At 34.5% G+C, this 22470-nt stretch overlaps 1 protein-coding gene across 1 annotated transcript; it reads right to left on the reverse strand.

Annotated features, from left to right (window-relative positions):
* Positions 1–2806: 2806 nt before the first annotated feature.
* LOC115412734 (uncharacterized) lies at positions 2807–14271 on the reverse strand. Its single transcript, XM_030125368.1, has 5 exons — positions 14135–14271; positions 9544–9677; positions 7164–7305; positions 3119–3267; positions 2807–3019 (listed from the first exon to the last, which is right to left on the reverse strand). The coding sequence occupies exons 1-5, from the start codon at positions 14223–14225 to the stop codon at positions 2930–2932; spliced, it is 606 nt and encodes a 201-aa protein (XP_029981228.1). The 5' UTR covers positions 14226–14271; the 3' UTR covers positions 2807–2929.
* Between the last annotated feature and the right edge of the window lie 8199 nt (positions 14272–22470).

Raw genomic sequence — 22470 nt, forward strand, 5'->3', positions numbered from 1 at the left:
AGTTTGACAGTAGTTTGTATCACATTTGCACATTAAAAAAAAATCCTTCACTTGTTGAGTTTACACAAATTTGTCAGTGTTTTGATCATTAGTTTCCAAAACTGTAAAGTCAACATTAACACATTCAACAATTTAACATTTTTAAAAATATGTTATTGTTATTTGTCATTTTCATGGGAAGGTTATTTAAAGAAAGGATGTGTTTCAGTATTAGCACTGACAATATATATTTCCAAAATGAAAAAAATTACCTGCATGCAGTTCTAAGTAATTATCCCATGAGACATTTCTAAACTCTTAAAATCTAAACCGCAGGGAACATTAGTCATGTCTGTCAGTCATTAAATTACGCACTTTCAATACGCCAACTCAAAACGACTTAAAATGAAAGTAAAAGCAAGAAGAAGAATTGGATCAACACTAATAAAGAATACACTAATACAAATAATGGTAATGTATAAGTTATATGTAAGAGGCTTAAACAAACAAACAAAAAAAACTATTTCTACATATTTAATTGTAAAATACACACTTACATTATCATAGTTTACATCTAAAAATACATCTTAATATAAGTCCTGTCCTGTTACAAAGTTTAGTTAATCTAAAGAACAGTTTAATCTAATAAAATTCACATAACAAACTGGAAATGGTCTGTATGTTGGAACTATACATCAAGAAAAGTTCATAGTTTGTTCAACAACCTCCTTCTCCTGAAGAAAAAGGGTTGGAGTCTCTAAAAACACAGAAAAGCCATAAATCAAATCATCTCAAATAATCTACTGGTCATAGGATCGGTTTGAACATTTACTCCAATTTCATCAGAGAACGTGCAGAAGACGATGAAATGGTCCATCAAGGTAAATAAGAGCTTTAAATCTGTTTAGTTTTAGGTATAAAAATTGATGCTTCCTAGACCTGTTTCAGACTGTATCATCTGTGTCTGAAACTTCCATTTTTCCGCATTTCTAAGAACTGTGCAAGACACTCCGTGGTGTATTTCAGCAACAAAGTAAAGCAATCAACACCGATATTGAATTCATTAGTAAACCTTGTGATAGGCAAGTTGAAAGTAAATACATTCTACCTCCCACACTTCCAGGAAAGGATAATATAGCATGAACTACAACTGCAAGATTCACCTTAACCCTTTAACCCCTGAAACGAGCTTTTTGGAACTTGTGTTTAGAAGTGTCATTTCAGTGGTTTTGTTTTACTGTGTGTTTTAGGGTCAAAACAGGGTGGAATAAGAGAAAAAGACAAAGAGAGGAATTAATGTTTGACAGGTTTTGACTAAATGAGGCACTCAGAATGTATATCAGTAAGAGATTTAGGATGTTGAACATGAACTGTGAACTGGAACACTGAACACTGAACAACAACAAGTATTTGAAATTTGGCCCAGTAGTTTTTGTTTTGGGGTTCTGTTTTTTCTAAATCATCCCAGCTGCTTTTTGGCACCTGGTTCAACTCCAAAAAGCAGCCAGATAGCCAAAAACTGGTCAAAACACAGCAAAAAAAAAAAAAAGGAAAATCACAATAACACTACGAACAACAGTAAAAACAAAAAACGACAAGGAAAGCATTGTAAAGAAGAAAAAAGCCCAAACCATCTATTTTTTATAGCAAGTCGATCTCACTCACTGCTCATTACAGGTAGAGGGGGATGCACTGAGCATGCTCAGTCTATAGAAAGCACAAAGTCTATTCTCTCAGCATGTTTGAATTTTTTCTTATTGAGCAAACGGTTGAATTTTAATGAATATTCCAAATAAATCATACATTCAGAATTCTCACCACAGGCACGTCAGGGGTTAAAGGGTTAATACATGCATGGTTATACAGCAAAAACATTAAAAACTGAGCAATAGTTGACAAAAACCTCAGAACTACTATGTTTTGACAGATATAATGCAGACACAGCTTTTAATAAGAAAACATATGTTGATATTTGAATATATTAAAAGTGTAGGTTATTATGTAGCCCAACTGTTGGATTCTGTAGTTATTTTTGCTTTTCCTTCACATATAACATCTTAACACATATTATTATTATTATTATGTGTTTATATGTTGAATGTATTTGTTTTCCTCAAGTACATAAAATAAATAAAAGTTATTTAATCTCATTTTTGACATCATCAACACAGTTCTTCAGCATCACTACACACTATGGAGTAAAAGGCCTCTTCAGTGGTCCTTACCCATTATAACTCCGTCTAGTGCACAGGTGTCAAACATGTAGCCCGGGGGCCAAATCCGGCCCACCAAAAGGGTCCAGTCCGGCCCTTGGGATGAGGTTGTGAAATGCAAAAATTATACTGAAGATATCAACAATCATTTTAGTTAAAGTTCCACATTTAGACCGATTCAATCTCAAGTGGGCAGGATCAGTAAAATTCAATGATAATAATCTATAAATACTCTCAACTCCAAATTTCTCTCTTTGTAAATGTAAATATTTTCATGTATTTACACTAAAATAAATTATAATTTCACAAAAAATGTGAAGAACCTGAACAAATATGAACAACCTGAAATCTCTTAAGAGAAGTACAAACAATTTTAACAATGTTCTGTCTGATATTAAATGTTTTGTGTATTTGTAGATCCACTGTGATCTGTAAGTTATAATTGAACACATGAAAATGATAAACTGAAGCAGAATATTGTTAAAATTACACTTATTTTTTGAGTTTGATCATGTTATTCACATTGTTTGAAAGGGTAGTTTGTAGACATTAACAGTAACATTTTCATTGTTTAATTTTACTTACTCTAAAACATTGAGAAAATTTTGGAGTTGACATTTATATATTATTATGTTATTATTTTACTGGCCCATTTCAGACCAAATTTAGCTGAATGTGGCCCCTGAACTAGAATGAGTTTGACACCCCTGATCTAGTGGAACTGTGGTGAGCTTTCATCAGGTTTTGCAGGAGCTTTTGACGGGTCCAGGTCTTATGTTCATATATATCTTTGCATCTTCATTCTCTTTTCTCTTTTTTAGCTTCCTCTGTGCACAAAAACATACAGACAGAAAAAATGTAGCTGTTACATGAGTAATGTTATTTCTTCTGACTGTACCAAAGACATCACATCTACTCATATTTACCCATAAAACTATAGCGATGGCTTGGACCAACAGGCTGTAGAGTAACACGACACCAGATGCTGCCCACCAGATCATCTCTGGGATTGATGGAGAACAGCTGACATCGGTGTTTAGGACTGTCCCGTTGACCAGTGGCAAAGGCTGTGCTTCTGTCAATCAGAGCAAACATAACCAAAAATATTCATTTAAATAATATGAACCCTTAAGGATACAAAATCATTTACTGATCTAAACTGTTTAATAACTTCTGAACCACTAAACCTATCAATACTTTGAAAAAATTCACTTAAAATGTAGTTTGTAGCTTTTCACGGTCATCAGATTTGACCCATTTGGACGTTCAGAGGCTCCATAGTGAACATGGAAACACCATCATCCTCTACAACATTAATTCACCATGGAGTTTGACAAAAGACAGTGGTTGGAGACGCTTGATTTTACGTTCAGTTATTGATATCTTTGCTAAAAAAAAAAAGTAATTTTCTTCTTCAGTTTTCTTTATTTTTGATATAATCACCCTCACCTTTAATCTTAGCTTTTATGAAGATCTATATGATCAGCAAGTCAAATATAGGACAGGGTTCCACGTGTCCTGGAAAACCTGGAAAATGATTGACTGATTTTCCAGTCATGGAAAACATAGAAAATGAGAAAAAAAGATCAAATGTCCTAGAAATAGTTAAGTTATCCTGGAAAATTATTTATTTAATCAATTTTTTTCTGTCGGGCCCCCCTTTGTAGGACAAAAAATCTCCAGGACCCCTTCAACCCCAACAACATTGTAACAGTGGTGTAATTCTAACTTTTATTGAACAATATTGTAACAATACTTTTTGCTTTAATTTTTTTAATTTTTAATTTTTTAAAAATTTTTCTTTAATAATTTTTTTGTTCAAATTAAAAATAACTCAGATTTTTGCTTGAACAATACAAATAAATTCAACAAGACTGCTCCCTGAGACTTCGTTTTTCCAAATAAAAATAGGAAATGTGCAATTATCTTACAACTATGACAATAAAGTTACTTTTTTTTTAGAATATCAACCAAATTTTGGTAACAAAGATGAACATTTTAACAATATCAGTGGCTGCAATGAACCTGTTTAGATTGCACATCTCAGAACATTCAAGTGCAAACTGTGCAAAAACAGAAACGCGTGCACGTTTTTTTTTTCCAGTCCAATCCTTGTCCATTCTCCAAAGCTGAAGTCTTTGTCTAGTCTAGTCACAGATCACCATGGCAGGAGATTTGTTTGTTGTGTGTCCCTAAAACGAGTCCGGGATGCTCCAATGCTAAAACATTAGTTCCACCTGCTACATGTTCTAACCTGAAGAAAAAAAAAAAAAGAACACCCAGGAGTGATCCAATGTCGCCCCTGGCAAACATTCATGCTCCCCTGGGGGGCCCACCCCACAGTTTGAGAAACACTGGCCTAAACTGAGATAAAACAAAAAAAAATGTTTTTCAGTGATTTATTGAAAATATATATTTTTAGAGGAAGTGAATGAGAGAAAGTAAGAGAGAAAAAAAAGTTGAGTTGGGAATTGTTCAGTTGAACATTGTAACTCCAGTTTGTCATGCTAATGAAGTGCTACGCTGTAATCTGTGGGTGTGTTGGCATTATTCTTTATTTGTTATAATTATTTTTCATAGATAAATTATAGCCATAGACTGCACATCAAATGTCTGAGAAATAAACATAGAAACTATCTGGGTAGATGCAAGTTACAACTGTAGACAAGAACACTTCCAAAGAATGAGGGGGAATGGATTAGTGTATGACGTGATAATTTGTCTCAGTAGAGGCTGAAAATGTCCTGGAAAAGTCCTGGAAAATAATTTCAAGGAAAGAGTGGGAACCCTGTAGGAAAATAGCCAGTTATCACTGAGAAAACACAAAATACAGAGGATAATATTATAGTAAATGGTGATAAATCCGTGAGAAAGATTAAATATAGAGAGAAATTCTTTTGAGAACTGACACAAAAGTAGCACAATACACTGACTCATACACACATATGATATATTCAATATAGAGAAAAGTACTGATACACTATTCAGTTCAGATGTTTCATTGCTAATATTTTGATTTTGTTGTTGAAATTCATTTTGTATATAATTTCACCTAAAATGCCAAATATGTTGTTTTTACATAATTTAAAAATAATTCTTTAAATGTTCTGCCTCTACACTTCTGAAATATTTATCATCATTCTAACCTCTTACTCTGGCAGAAAAAAACAGCCTTTAAAGTGTATATATGTAAAGTATATTTAATGTTTTTTGTACAGACACAGGGGCACGTTCTTTACACAACACCCAGAAACAGCTCAAAAACTGTCTTATAGTTTATTATAGTTATTGGGCCTCATTCACCACTGACATAGTTTTGTTTTCTTATTATTTTTATTTTTATTTTTTTCGTTGTTGCTTATACATTTTAATTGGATGAACACTTCACTAACACTGCAGTGGGATTCAGGTTATGGATCCACAGTGAAATCATGTAGGTGGTAACCAGGGTCATCATATCGTATAATCACTGAAAACCATCACAACAAACTCCCACATGCTACCACATACACCTCACCATCAAAGGTATCAGCTGCATGTTGAAGATGCAGAACGTTTTTGGACAAACCACAGAAGGAATGAATTTTTATGCCTAAAAATAAATCTAATATGCGTTAATAACTGTTTTAGTTTGAAGTAACAACCTTTCATTTCATATTCTTATGACAATCTGCTTCTATTAACCTCTTTCTTTCTTTCTTTCTTTCTTTCTTTCTTTCTTTCTTTCTTTCTTTCTTTCTTTCTTTCTTTCTTTCTTTCTTTCTTTCGAGTTTTACAGTTATAACATTGTAATTTATGTTATCTGTACTTTATTTTTCATAATTTGTTTTACTTTGTTAATTTTATTTTGGTTCTCTGTTTTTTTTTTTCCTCTTCTTTTTTCCCTTATGAAGTTTATATGCTTAAAAAAATCTAACAACATCTCACAAATAGTCACAGAAATCTTGTGTGTCTTATTTATTTCCATTAATAAAGCATTGAAATTAGAATGAATGAAGATAAAAGCCAAGAAATCAAACTGTTCTTGCAAAAACCCTTAGTAAATGAGGACTGATATTCTACAGAAAACAAAATTTAGCAAATGGTCTCATGGTTAAAATAAAGAAAACTGTCTTATTCATCTACTGCAATATTATGCTAATACTTGTTTTTCCTTGTTATTGGTTAAATCTGTTCAGTATAATAATTGTCTTAATCATATTAAGACAAACTATTATTACTTTTCTGGTGGAAAAAATTATGCTTGAGAAGATTTTTTTTTACATTTCCTGTTTGGTAGTGTAAAATAATTTAACATCGTGTGGGGTGTGTTTATATGTGAGTTTATACCTGGTATCATCACCTCCATGGTGTGACACTCTTCATGGTACAATAGAGGATAAAGCACCTCTCTTTTGCAGACATACACCCCACTCCTGTTGGCTGTGACTTCAAACAAACCGGAGAGCAAACTGTCTTATACATCTACTGCAATATTATGCAAATAATTGTTTTTGTTTGTTATTGGTTAAATCTATTCAGTATGAGCAGGAACATCATATTAAGACAACCTGTTATTACCTTTCTGTTGAAAAACATGCTTGAGAAGATGGATTGTTGTGGTTCGGTGCTAAAATCAGGAAAATGGTATTGATTGATTCTTGTATTAAGTTAATGATAGAGGTGTAAAAGCACTGAGGGGTCAGATTAAATAAGTTTATACTTCTTCCTACTCCTTTTCGTCCATGCAATGTTCAGACTTGTATGTACTTGAAAATAGATTCTGTCCGTTTAAATGTTATTTTGTTTTTGTCTTAATTTGCTTTGTTTTGTTTTACTTTGTTTCTTTGCATGTTCGAAATAAATAAATAAATAAATAAATAAATAAATAAATAAATAAAAGTTTTGTTTTGTTTTGTTTTTTACATTTCCTGTTTAGTAGTGTAATATAATTGAACATCATATGGGGTGTGTTTATATATGAGTTTATACCTTTTATCATCACCTCCATGCTGTAACACTCTTCACGATATGGTGGAGGTTCAAGCACCTCTCTTTGGCAGACATACACCCCACTACTGTTGGCTATGACTTCAAACACACCAGAGAACAAACTGTCTCCAGAATGACCTTTCTGCATAGAGAGAGAGAGAGAGAGAGAGAAATATAGATATATATTATTATGTGATATACACTTCTTTCTACTGCTTCACACTGTAATTTTGGGATAAAAAAGGGCCTGTCAGGGAGAATGATGTTTGCATATACTCACAGAATTAAAATTAAACACCTCAGGTATCAACCTGGGTGTGTTTGGTGTGCTGATGTTAAAAAGCAGCCAGTGCTTTTGTGAAAGTATATTTATATCTCCTGTAGTTGCAGACCTTTGTTTTTTCATCCAGTGTCACACATCAGATTGTGGGTAATGCAGACCAATGCACCATAGTTTACATAGGTTGCATATTCACACTTAACACAGTGTACTGACCGCATTCTTACTACACTTCTGCGCTTCAGCAGCAAGGTGCAAACTTCAACCAGAGTGGGTCAGTAAAAACTGTATTCAACAGTTCTGTATAGACTAAAGCTGGTCCTAAAATCCAGCTGGCACTGCCACCCAGTGGTCAGTCAGAGTGTACTGTCCACAGCCTGTGGATTTCACTACAGCTGTTGTGTCACCCCACATAGTTTTTTGCTTCTAAGATTTTGTCTGAAACTACCGTCTGCATGAGACTTTAGTGCAGTGCAAACATATTGTGAATGTGTGATTTTGTGGCTTCCTGATGTGGCTTTGCTAGTCAGTAAAGCTCAGCAAAAAGGAACATCCAAAAGTAGGTTAATAATGTGTAGATAGTGGTTGTGTTTGCAAATACTATTTATCCTCTTATTACCCCACCCTCTGAAGGGGAGGCAAGGGATTTGGTTTTTGGTTCGGTTTGTTTGTTTGCTTGCTTGCGTGTTTGTTTGTTTGTTTGTTTGTTTGTTTGTTTGTTTGTTTGTTTGTTTGTTTGTTTGGTTATTGGTTCGGTTTGTTTGTTGTTTGTAGTTCAGGGGCCACATTCACCCCAGTATGAGCTGAAGTGGGCCAGACTAGTGAATTAATAACATAATAATATATAAATAATGCCAACAACAAACATTTCAATATGTTTTATAGTGAAAAAAGTAAAACATGGAAACGTTTACATCTATAAACTGTCCTTTTAAAAATATGAATAACATGAACAACCATGAAAAAACTTAAATTTATTCAGAAAAATAAGTGCAATTTTAACTCTATTCTGCCTCTGCTTATCATTTGTAAATGTGCTTTACAACTTACAGATCACAACGGATCTGCAAATTTACAAAATTTTTTAGTCACTGGCAGAAAATTAGTCAAATTGCACTTACTTTTCTTAAGACATTTCTAGTTTTTCATATTTTTTGTGAAAAGCTAGTTTGTAAATTTACACATTTTCATGTAATTTCACATTTCACATTTTACACTAAAACAGAGGCAAAATTGTCATTATTTGTAGGTTTTTATGGTAGTGTTTTACTTATCTGACCCACCTGAGACTAAAGTAGGGCTTTTTATGGACCCTAAAGTAAAACCATTGACTGTTCATATCTTGAGTATAATTTTTGCATTTCACAAATTCATGCTACGGGGCAGGTTTTGGCCCCCGGGCCATATGTTTGACACCTGTGCTCTAGCAGCAAAACTGTTGGTTGAATTCATACCACATTGGGTTTATAGATTGCCAGTGACTCAGAATAGATGTCAGTACATTTTGGGAAAAGTAGGTCAATGTTCACATTTTTTCTGAATTTTTGAAACCCCCCCATTTACTTATAATGGACAAAATTTCATATGTCTGTAGCAGCAAAACTATTGGATGAATTCATACCAAATTAGGTTTATAGATTGCCAGTGACTCAGAATAGATCTCATGGTATTTTGGGAAAGTAGATCAAAGTTCCAATTTTTTATGAATTTTTTCTTTCTTTTTTTTTCAAATGTTTTTCACATGTCTATAAAAACATCAATTTTGTTTCAATTTACTTCAGACTTGGCACATATATAGAGGCAGTTGATAAGCTGACATCACCACATGCATAGACAGGATGACATCAGCTGGATCCAAACCAAAATAAGCTACAATACCTGCAAGTTGTAAGGTTTGTTGTGTCTGGCACCACCTGTCACTAGTTTTATCATATTTTGTATTTTTACTCTGTCTTTGTACAGCATTTTAGGCACTTTACATTGATGTACTTGATATTGGGTTGTTTTTTCACATGTACAGAGGAAAAGAACACTTTACAGCAATGGCACACACAATAAAGAAAACAGTATGCATTAATTGGAATATACACAGACACTAACCTTAATCAGCTTTATTTGGTTGATACGTTTCCTCTCGAAGAAGAGCACGTACCTCAGCTCTGAGACATTGTCCAGTACAGGTGGACAGGAGACGGACATGTTACTCAGTTTTGACACTGTGACCAGAGTAACATCTGACACACAGACAGAGAGGAATGACACATGTGGACTGGTTATGAAAATGTCAAGAATGTGTGTATCATTGTGTACATCACCTCCTAAGACCCTGGAAATGTCAGCAAAGTACAAGCTTTTTTTGTTTTTTATTAAATAAGTGCCTATATTGGAAACATCATGGTGCAACAGTTTTTTGAGATGCAGTTTTTAAAATTTTTATGAAATGGACAGTTTTTTTTCTTTTCTTTTTTTGTGTAAAGTTGTGAAACTCTTGTCCACAAATGTGTACAGAAAACCCATAGCTGGGTCGTAGGAGGTTAAGATATTAAACATGTATTTGCACTGAGGACATTTCCTTAACTATGTGCTGAAAAGACATTTAACTAGTGGACGCTAAAACAGTTTATATTTATTTCTTGAATTTTATATTAAAATTTTGTAATCTGTGCTTTTCTAGAGATTTTTTGTTTAGAAGCAAATTAATGTCTACAATTCCCTTTTATTTAGCATTATACAAAGAATGACGCAAATCAGTAACTGTAGGATTAAACAGTGCTGGGATTAAACTGAAGTACTTTCCCTCAAGTGCTGTACTTCAGAACAAACTCTTACTATGAAGGATATCCATTGTACTTTACTCTGCTGTGGTTATAATTTCTGTTGTTTTTCCACATCACTAATGACTCTTAATGTCTGCAATAAACTGGAGGATGTGCTTCCTTTATGAGCTGAGAATAGTCCCCTCCTTAGTCTAAATAATGTCGTTAACACCCTCTTGGATTTGCTGAGAGTTGAAAACAGGCCTGTTTTTCTGTGGTCATGCAGTTTTGACTTTCTAGAGATACACAATTCTCACAGGACGGTAATGCCACAAACAAACAATGATCTAAAATAATATGAATTAATGCTGTTAATTAAACTACACAGCAGTTCATAAAGTACAGGGTGTCCACAAAGTCTCATCTTTGTATTTCAGAAGCAGATGATGAGTTATGTTAATCAGATTTGTTCTATGTACTCAGTGGTTATCAAAGTTTTTCATAATCCCATTGCATTTGTGTATTTCAGGTACCCTTAGGTTCTGTTAAATAAGCTCCTAAAAAATGACTACTCATCAAGAAAAGGCACACTATCTATCTATCTATCTATCTATCTATCTATCTATCTATCTATCTATCTATCTATCTATCTATCTATCTATCTATCTATCTATCTATCTATCTATCTATCTATCTATCTATCTATCTATCTATCTATCTATCTATCTATCTATCTATCTATCTATCTATCTATCTATCTATCTATCTATCTATCTATCTATCTATCTATCTATCTCCTTTTCCTTTCTCCTCATCTCACTCACCTTCAGCTACCTAATGATTGTATTTGGTCATATCCCTGACTTTTATTTTCTTTTATTTATTTCCTTTTCTTTATTTGATTTGATTTGACTTAATTTGATTTGTATTTATTATTTTATTATCATCATTTCTACTTTTTTGAATTTTTTTCTTCTTGAGAAGCCCACATCACAACAGTCACACCACGTACACATCTTACACACTACGCTACACACAGAACATTTACACAACCAGGACAGGACATTGATCTTTACTACTGACTGACATGCGTTTCCTTTGTATATTACATGCCATATATCTTAACACCCCCGCCCCCCCCCCCGCCACACACACACATTATGATGATGTAATATAAATATTCTGTAATACTGTACATAATGTCACTTGGTGCCGCTTCAATAAAGGTTAAAAAAAAAAAGAAAAGGCACAATGTTTATCGTGGTTTATTGAAACAGGCTCAGGGAAACTACAGGATTAAGTATGAAAAATATCCACCGTTACATCCTTCACTTCATTCATGGAACAAGAAATTTATGAAGACAGGGACCGTTTTGGATAAAGGAAGGAGTGGACGGCAAACATGGGAAGAAATCCAGAACCATTTTGATGTGCTTTGTGTAACTAATGGTGCCCATATACAGGTGTATGAATGAGGCAAAAAAAATCAATATATACTTTTCATTTTGTGATAATTTCCACATATTTGTCCTTTCATTTGCTTTTGTAACAAATGTGTTAAATTGTAAAGAGACTTTATGGACATCCTGTATTTCCAATGAGTTCAACATTAAACATCTACAGTCTTAAAATGCAACGTACACATTAATGCAGCAGTGAGTTCATCCAAAAACATTACGGGCAGGCATCACAGCACTGATTACTTGAAATCCTTCAGATACATTTTGTTGATAATACAAAGTATTTTCACAGAGTAGCACTAAGACATCTGAATACTTGAGTGGGATGGAATCCAAAGACAGTATCATTCAGAACATGTTCTAATGGGAAATGTAATGCGCAGTAATTATAGAGGTACTTCTTAAAGTTTCTTGAAGACACTGATCTGAAACATACTCTTGACCCTGTAACAACCTCCTAACACTTCCTCTAAGGCGGTGGTTTCCGACCATTTTTGGCTTGTGACCCCATTTTACATCACAAATTTCTGGCGACCTCAGACATTCGAAACGGAGATGTTTTTTTGCTAAAATTAATTTGTTTTTGATCATGTAATAGTTTATTATACTATGTTACAAATAAACGTTAATTTTAGATGACATTTAGGCTATATAATGTATATAATGCCCCTTTTTGGTGTCTGTTTCTCAGTTTCTCTTGGAGATGTCTTGGCGGGTCCAGGCGGGCCAAGAAATTTTTCCATTCTCTGTTCGGTCTGGTTTTCTGACTGTGACTGTGTCCGTGCAGGTTGAAGCGTAGTAATGCATGCAGTCAAATGATCGGGTCAATCAACATATGTCCTCTCAGATATTATATCCTGCATTTTATTTGAACTTGATTTTTATTAGGAAATGTGTGTGGTGTTTTAATTATAATGAAATATATATTGAAGCATCAAAAAATATTTTCTGTTAGTAATTTTTTTTTTAATCAATTACAAGAAATTTCAGGTGACTCCATTTGAATCCCAGGTGACCCCATGTGTGGTTATGACCCCAAAGTTGAAAAATACTGCTGTAAGGGCACTCAGTGTAAATTTGATTAACCCAGCACTTTTTGTGCTATAACTGTTTCTTCCATTGGGTGTATTGCGATAATAATTGTATGCTATGCTCTACAATGGCTCTACAATCCCGTGAGTAGTGTCGATCTGCTGTCTGAACACATTTAAATGGTACTGTGCTATGCATTTAATTTTGTAATTTTGTGTATATTTAAGTTCTTCATTTTTATTTATTTATGTATTTACTTTCTCCTCTTTGTAAACCTTGATAGATGAAATGTGGGGCTGGGGAGTTGGGACTGGGGTTACTATAGTTCATATTGTATTGTCTATGTTCACTTCGTATCAATGTATTGTGATTCTAACGTTCAAAATTCAAATAAATATATGTTAAAAAACGTATAGAGGTACATAGAAGTGAGAAAAACAGTTTATTTCAACTTGGCAGTTTCTAACTTTAACTATCTATTTAAACTAACTCTAACTTTTCTAACTTTTTTCACTTGTTATATAAAAAACAAAAATAATTTACTATATTTAAGAGAAGATAGCTATAAAAGAAGGTCAACTTTTTAGAGTACAGGTGACTTTATTACCCAAACATTGATGGAGGTTATTAATTGGAACAGATATTGAAAACCACCAGAATGGGTTACAGTTTCACAGTCTCATCTCATTTTTCCTTCAAATGCATTTTGTTGATCTTAGATGTCTATATTAATCTTGCAGGTGTGGGTTTGTTCTCTTTGCATGTTCTCTCAGTGATGGCATCGTCCCAGATACATAAGATGACGGTAGTTATCATTTTACAGATTTTTTTTGGACAGGTTAGCTTATGTTATATCATTGTAAATTAAATCTCCGACACAGATTCTATAAGTAATTTTGTTTTGTTGTGTCAATATGCAGGCTTAATTGGCTTGATATTTACTTTATGACAAATCTTTATGGGCGCTACAAATATATATATTCAAAAAAATTTATATTTTCAGAAAGATTTCAATGTTGTCACTAACTTTATTATGTCTTATTTTTAACATTAACATGAAGATAACTTAGAAACTGTTGGAAACGATGTAAAATTGCTGTGGTTATGAAAATGTGGCTTGATGTTGTGATACATGAAAAAGTGACGTTTTATATATGTGCTCTACTTCTCCAACTCTGACTACCTGAACTTTGTTTTATGTTTTGCTGTATTTTCTTTACAGTATTGACGGTGCAGATCATGAGAATTAAATACAACTACTGTGCATCAATGGACCTCATTCATTTTGCAGTGATAGCTAACTTCTAGATTTATTTCCTAACAATTGTGTCTGGTTTTAAATCATGTCTTTCCAGTCATTCTGAAAGTCGTCACAATGGTTAAACAACAATGTCAGCTATTCCTGCACTGAATCTGGACCAAGTGGAAGTTTCCTCATCTTACCTTTGCAGTTTTGAGGACTGACTTGTTCATCACTCAAACACACCAGCAGCATCCACAGGAGCCCAGCTCTCATGTTTGACCTCTTCAGCATCAGTTTGAATCAGCTCAAGGGGCAACTTTAATAAATATCATCTCTGTTCAGTGGGTTAGAGCAGCTGGGGAGAAATGTCAGTGTTTGTTGGATTCACACTGAGGTACTTCCTGTGAGGAGGTGTGAAACGACTATACACCCACATGCTCTCACACATACATGCATACTACAAACAAATAGAATCCAATCCAAACTTTCACATGTATATCTATGAACATAAGGAACATTGCACGTATTGTACATGCATGTATATAAATATATGCATATGAAAAAATATTGACTTCACTCCTAGAATTGTCCCATGAGTGTTTGGTTTGTACAAATTTCAACATGAATCTACATATTCACACTCACTGAAGGGGACAGGGGGATTATATACCACAGTTTCAACCACATTAAAAAACTTCACACCTGGTTACATTTTTCAGAAAAGCATTGTAAGCTTTTTCAATGAAACAACACTCTATCTTTTAAATCTCTTCCTCTTCCTGTATTTTGATTATGCAAACAATTGTTTTGCAGACAGCAAGAACTCATTTTATTTGATGTATGTTTATGTTTTTTAATATCATTTTGTTTTTTGACTGGTGAGAGGCAATGCAGCTGCCTCGAATCTGCAAATCTGCCTTATGGTGGGGGTGGTGAATTTAGACATGGAAAGAATGTTAAATAGTGACAATATTGAAAACCCAATGAGTGTATTCATGTCTAACCCTGCAGATTTCAGATGAGGTATTCTCACACCAACACACTGGAGTTTTTATTACCCCACCCCCCAAAGGGGAGGCAAGGGGTATTGTTTTTGGTTTGTTTCTTAGTTTGTTTGTTAACACTCTAGCAGCAAAACTAGTGGTTGAATTCATACCAAATTGGGTTTATAGATTGCCGGTGACCCAGAATACAAGAATGAAACTTCATCAGTGCATACTGTCTGTAGCAGCTATTTGTCATCAAAATTAAATCAATTTAAAGGTGACTGAACTTAAGACTTTAACGTAACTCAAATAACCACTTGATGCACCATGGGTTTGTGGTTTACGCAGTCAAAAATACAATGTCTATATCATAGATGTAGTTCAAGTGGTTTATTTTCAAGATTTTGCAGGCAAACAACAACTAACGCCTTTTGTGCTGTCTCTCCTGCTCATCCTGTCTGACTGTCTGATCGTCTGGTAAAAAACCATAGGCCCACCCAGGTGCATGCTGGTCTAACTTTGTGCTCCCTATTTATACCCAGGTGCCCACGGTCTAAACCAATAAGAAAACACAAAACAAAAAGGTGCTAAATACCAAAGAATGAAAACAATAACTATAAAAATCAAAAGATATATTCTAAATATTAAACAAACAAAAAATAAACAAAAAATAAACAATTAGCAAAAAAAAAAAAAATACTAAGTTAGTAAACAAAAAAGGTAAATTAACTTTAAACAAAAAACTAAACTGACAAATAGCTCCTACACTGTCACCATCTGTGGCACTAGCTGTAAAAAATGAAGCTAACCTAAAGGTCTCACTGTGGCAAAAGTGTTATTTCTGTGAAATCCAAGACTCTCAGGTCAGGTCACAGGGCGTCCAGGTGTTCGGGTTCTGGAAAGTGGTTGATAGTTTGGCAGTGCTTTATTATCCCTTTGATAACTTTTGTCTCCTATCGGTGATGGACAGCAGACCTAACAGGACAGAAAAGTAAACTGATAAACACAGCCACATAAATAAACCAAGAACAACAAACCCCACCCCTCACATGTATTATACAGGGTGAACCAAAAAAAACAGGAATTTTTGAAGTGCGTATTGGCAGACATGAGCACGTGGCAGCACTGCGAGACAGTGACCTTGAGCAAGTAAACACACCACCATTTTAGTAACCATGGATCAGTGGAACGGGCAACAGTGTGCGTTAGCCATAAAAATGTTTTATAAAAACGGTGACAGTTTGACAGCTGCGCAGAGGGAGTTCCGACGTTTTTACAGCTTAGGATGTCATGGTGCTGTTCCATCAAAACATGCGATAAAATGTTGGATTAATAACTTTGAAGAGACTGGATCTGCCCTAAAGAAGAAACCAACAGGACGACCAAGAAGTGCTCGTACTCCTGGCTCCCTAGATCACCAGATTTGTCTGTTTGTGATTTTTTCTTGTGGGGCTATCTCAAGAGTAAAGTGTACACGACTCGACCAAGAACTCTGGATGAGTTAAAACAGAGAATTCAGGATGAAATTCACAGTATCCCAGCTGAGATGTTGCAGCGATCAATGAGGAATCTCAACAGCAGATTTCAAGAATGCATTCGTACAGGAGGACGCCATCTACAGGAAGTAATTTTTAAAAAATGGAAATTCAATCATTGTTTCTTAAATGGCATGTTTTAAGGTTTCAATTACTATGAATAAAATATTTTTCTTCCATCACTCTTGGTTTTATTGGATTGTTAAAAAGTTCCCGTTTTCTTGTGTCACCCTGTATCTTATTTTGGTATCGATCCTGCTGATGTCATCATGTCTATGCATGTGCTGATGTCAGTATATCAATTGCCTCTATATATGTGCCAAGTCTGAAGTATATTGAAACAAAATTGAGGCTTTTATAGACATTTGAAATCTCACCCATTATAAGTAAATGGGAGAAAAAAAGGAGAATTTTAAAATTCACAAAAAAATGTTAACTTTTACCTTCTTTTCCCAACATGTAATCACATCTGTTTTGGGTCACTGGCAATCTATAAACCAAATTTGGTATAAATTTAACCTATAGTTTTGCTGCTAGAGTGTTAAGAAACAAACAAAGAAACAAACCGAACCAAAAACAATAACCTTTGCCTCCCCTTTTTTTTTTCTTTTTTTTTTTGGGGGGGGGGCAGTAAAATACACTTAGTTACTCACTTCCTGTGTCTACCATCACAGACTTTGAGGACTTTGAGGCAGATTCATAGATTCATAAAGCTAATCATATGTGTTTATGTCATCAAGGTAATGTCATGTGACTAAAAGTGTAGCACTATTCCATACAGTTCTATTTTAGCACATTACAGTTATTGCCAGATTCTACCCAGATCTTTTTATACTTTGGATTTATTATATTTTTTTTAGTGTATAGTGTTTGCTCTTGTGCCGTACTTCTTTTTTACTCGTGTTTGCTGTGGTACCTATTATTGTATGTGTGTCATGCTGCTGCAACACTGTAATTTCCCAGAATATTCCTGGAATAAATAAAGTACATCTATCTATCTATCTATCTATCTATCTATCTATCTATCTATCTATCTATCTATCTATCTATCTATCTATCTATCTATCTATCTATCTATCTATCTATCTATCTATCTATCTATCTGTCTGTCTGTCTGTCTGTCTGTCTGTCTGTCTGTCTGTCTGTCTGTCTGTCTGTCTATCTGTCTGTCTGTCTGTCTGTCTGTCTGTCTCAGTCTTTCACATCAGCTGTCCACTGCTGCTGTCTTTTTACCTCTGTTCAATGGAAAGTATTCTTACTTATGGCATGCATGTGTGGTATAACAGCGGCTAGACGGCAGGAAAAAAAAAGCCCTGCAGAGAGCGATCAAGGCAGCACAAACAATAACCCACACACTGGAGGACATTTTCACTTCCATAAAATAATGAACGTTCTGCAGGACCCATCCCACCCAGTCTATCATCTGTTTGAACTCCTACCCTTAGGTAGGTGTTATCATACAGTTCAAACCACAACCACCAGACTGCTGAACAGTTTTTACTCAAAAGGCATCACAATATTAAACACAAGTCCATGCAAATGCTGGATTCACATTTCCTGGGAAACTGAATCATATGTACAAACTGCAACATGTGCAATATTGTGCAAAAAGGTTATGATTGAGGATGCATAGATGTGTATGTGCAAGTGAGTTGTTATATTTTTCTATTTTTACTGCTATTTATTTAAATATTTATTACCCCGTCCCCTGAAGGGGAGTCAAGGGGAATTGTTTTTGGTTCGATTTGTTTGTTTGTTTGTTTGTTTGTTTGTTTGTTTGTTTATCAACACTCCAGCAGCAAAACTATTGGTTGAATTCATACCAAATTGGGTTTATAGATTGCCAATGACCCAGAATAGATATAATTACATTTTAGGAAAAGAAGGTCAAAGTTACAATTTTTAATGAATTTTTTAAATCTTTTTTTTTCACTATTTACTTGTAATGGATGAAATTTCAAATGTCTGTAGAAACAAAACAATTGGGTGAATTCATACCAAATTTGGTTTATATATTGCCAGTGATGCAGAATAGATGTCCTCATATTTTGGGAAAAGTAGGTCAAAGTTACAATTTTTAATGAATTTTTTAAATCTTTTTTCCCCCCATTTACTTACAATGGGCAAAATGTCACATGTCTGTAACAGCAAAACTATTCGGTGAATTCATACCAAATTTGGTTTATATATTGCCAATGATGCAGAATAGATGTCCTCACATTTTGGGAAAAGTAGGTCAAAGTTACAATTTTTTATTAATTTTTTAAATCTTTTTTTTTTTCCCATTTACTTACAATAAGTGAAATGTCACATGTCTATAGCAGCAAAACTATAGGTTGAATTCATACCAAATTGGGTTTATAGATTGCCAGCGACCCAGAATGGATCTCATTACATTTTGGGAATAGTAGGTTAAAGTTCAAATTTTTTGCAAATTTTTAAAATCTTTCCATTTACTTATAATGGGCGAAATATGTGCGAGGGGAGGGGTTTGTTGTGCCTGGATTCACTTGTTATTAGATGTGTTCCATTTTACCTTGGCCTTTGAATTTCACTGTATTTTCTGTACAATGACAATAAAGGAAATCTATCTTTTACCACTTGGAGTCCTTACAGCCTTTCACACTAAGCCACCTTCCAGCTGACATCAGCGGAGTCTATGAGGGTTTATTGATCATGGCTCAGGGTAACGATGAAGATTGAGCTTTATCACTGCACAAGGGTAACAAACATTAGAAACCGTGTTTTTCCCGATGGCCGATTTTCCCTGCGATTTAACTTCATATATTTAATGCAGTGATGTGCAGGTGTGTAGACACGAGACAGAGGTGTCAGTATCTACAGGTGCAACAGAACACACTTCTCCTGACCTCTGACCGCAGAGGCTGGTGAAATGCTGCAAGGCTGGTGTTAAATTCCTCCTCAAAGGGTTACTATATCCCTACATTCTCTAAAGACCCTCAAGCAGGTTTAAAACCAGAGAGGCTGGGGGATGGTTCCAGCATTTAGGGTGACTCTGGCTGGAGGATGGAGTTCATTTCACTATTATGAGAAGCGAGCATGAAGCTGTAAAAGAGATACTTGTATTTAAGTCTGGCTACAATGAGAGAGGCTGATGGTGATGTGTGGGCGGGGAGTGGTGACTAACAACAGGAAAATTCTAATGGAGGCTGTTTGACACTGTTCTCGACCACCATCATCAGAACAAAATGTAATTTCCTACTTTTTGGACGGCATTTCAAGACTGGACATGTGAAAAGGACAGTCAGTCGCCCAAGCTGGAGTATAAAGACATTAAATTTGGAGTTATAATGACAAACAAAAAATGAGAAATCATGAAAAAACACTTTAATTATTATTGCCAAACAATTTATCCACAGATGTAGATTCATGAAGAGCCACCCACAGTTCTCAATTTATATAAATGAAATAACAAACTTAAAAAAACACTGAAATATGTAAGAACCAAACAAGCCTTGATTGTATGTGAAAATTTGAATGTGTTGATGCCTGATTAGATCACTAACTTTATTTTTGCAATTTATTACATTTCATTTTAATGTGTGTGTGTGTGTATATATATATATATATATATATATATATATATATATATATATATATATATATATATATATATATATATATATATATATACATATATATATATAAGTTTGATGTTGATGCTCAGTCTGGAAAAAACGTGTTTCTCTATGGAAATCTTGAGAATGTATAGCCAGAACTTGATTAATAAAGTTGAGGGGAAAAAAAGTGTATAAACTTCCTAACTACTTCTACTTCTAATGATTCTAGAAAGTGTTAAAAAAGCTGGCATGAGGCTGAAAAAGGAGGTGTACATGTGTGCAGCATGTGTGTTCAGGGACATCCCCTCAGAAAAGAGAACTACAACACACCTATTCAAAACCATATGAGTGTGTGGAAGGCTGCGACTTTACACTCATTTTCCACCTGAAAAAGTCCCACCTGTACAATTGAATTTGTCTAATTCTATGCTATATTTAGACAAATGTTAACACTTTACTTGAACTGAAGCCCTGAAGTATGTTTCATACCCATCAGTATCCCTTTACAAAACAATGATCTTACCCAAAAAGCCACTGCCTCCATTAGTGAGCTGGTTTGTGTTAATGTGAGACTTTGGCTTTGACACATTATTTCAGACCCAAATTAACAAACATACAAAATAGTCAAGACAGAAGCTGTCCAATGTTGAGGAGTCTGCTGTTTCTGGACAGAGAGAAATAATGGTTTCAGTGAGAAAATGAACATGATTCATTTTCTACTTAATTTGAGAGCACTGACATGGTGATATCAAGAGAGGATTTGCACATTTTTGGATTATTTTGTCACTTTCGCCTATAAAATGCAGATTTTTTTTAGAAGTTTGCAGATTTTTTTTGGAATATATATATTGACAACATATCGATGTGTTATCACAAAGGAGTCATAAACATCCATTCACAGCCCAAATAAACATGCTTTAGTGTGCCTATCGCATTCACATTTAAAACTGTAAGATTTTTTAGTAAATAGTAAAAAATAATAAATGTCTTCCATATGGTCTAGTGGTTGGCATTCCTGGTTATCACCCAGATGGTCTGTGTTTAATTCCTGGTGTGGGAATGATTTTTTGTGAAACTGCTCCATGACATGATCAATAAAGTCTTATCTTAACCCATAAGACCCAAACATCCAAAATCATCTACTGATGTAAACTGTTTAATATCTGTTGATCTACTAATCCTATCAATCCATGTCAATAACTGTTGTAAAATACAGTTTGTCATCAGATATGACCCATTTGGATGTTCAGAGGCTCTGCAGTTACCGTGGAAACACCATCATCCTCTACTACAACAATGATTCACTGGTAAAACCCATTGAGTTGGATCAATGACAGTGGATGAAGACACTTGGTTTATGTTCAGTTAATGATTTATTATACTTGAAAAAAAAGTAATTTTTTTCTTCATTTTTTTCTGTTTTTGATATAATAACCCTCAACTTTAATCTGAGCTTTTATGAATGTCAACATGATCAGTAAAATATGTATAGGAAAATACATACCTATATACATACCAGTGCTGCTACTCACACTGGTGTATGAATGCGTATGAATGTTTGGTGGTGGTCGGAGGGGCCGTAGGCGCGAATTGGCAGCCACACTTCTGTCAGTCTGCCCCAGGACAGCTGTGGCTACATATGTACTTTACCACCACCACAGTGTGAACGTGTGAGTGAATGAATAATGAATCCACTGTATGCGGTTTGAGTATGCGTTCATAGAAAAGCGCTATATGAATTTAATCCATTATTATTATTATTACATGAGTTTCACTTAAAAATGCAGAATACAGAGGATAATATTATAATAAATGCTGATAAATCACTTGAGAAAGGTTAAATAAAGAGAGAATTCACTTTGGGAACTGTCACCAAAGTAGCACTGGGTTAAGAAAAAACTTGACATCAGCATGGGAAAGTAGATGATCATCTCTCACCTTACCGGGCCCTGTGCCCATCTGCAAACTGCATCTTATCACATCCTGCCAATTTTAGGTTTTGTAATGATAGGAAATTGACGTAAAACTTTGAATTTGCATGAAGTTTCTTTGGTGGAGAAACCTCAATGCAAAAAAAGTGTGGCTGAGGTTTAGATTTGACTACTTCCATTTTAATTTGTAGTGAAAAGGTCAACACCCATGACTGTTTGGTGGCAATGAGTGTCATTTCCACCTCCTCGGTGCAGCACACACAGACATACACAAAATCATCATGAATACTGTGGTTTACAGCTGCAGCTTGTCTCACCTCCTCTTCCTTCCTCTCTTGTGCCTGAATGTTCAACAGTCGGATACCATCACCAGCCCAGAGTGAATATGAGCAGCATAAGTCGACTGTTTTGTTCATTGTTTTAAAAATATGTGTGAGTATATATAAATGTCTTTAGCTTGTATATTCAGCCCTCTGTTATGTACAGAGTCCACAGAGATTAAA

The sequence above is a fragment of the Sphaeramia orbicularis genome, chromosome 21 (assembly GCF_902148855.1).
Source record: "Sphaeramia orbicularis chromosome 21, fSphaOr1.1, whole genome shotgun sequence".
In the NCBI taxonomy this organism is placed as follows: Eukaryota; Metazoa; Chordata; class Actinopteri; order Kurtiformes; family Apogonidae; genus Sphaeramia; species Sphaeramia orbicularis.

Coding starts and splice junctions, on each gene's coding strand:
- LOC115412734 (XM_030125368.1), bottom strand. CDS start 14,225: ATGCTGAAGAGGTCAAACATGAGAGCTGGGCTCCTGTGGATGCTGCTG. Junction 9,678..14,134: donor CAGTCCTCAAAACTGCAAAG/GTAAGATGAGGA, acceptor TCTGTGTGTCAG/ATGTTACTCTGGTCACAGTG. Junction 3,020..3,118: donor CCATCGCTATAGTTTTATGG/GTAAATATGAGT, acceptor TTTTGTGCACAG/AGGAAGCTAAAAAAGAGAAA.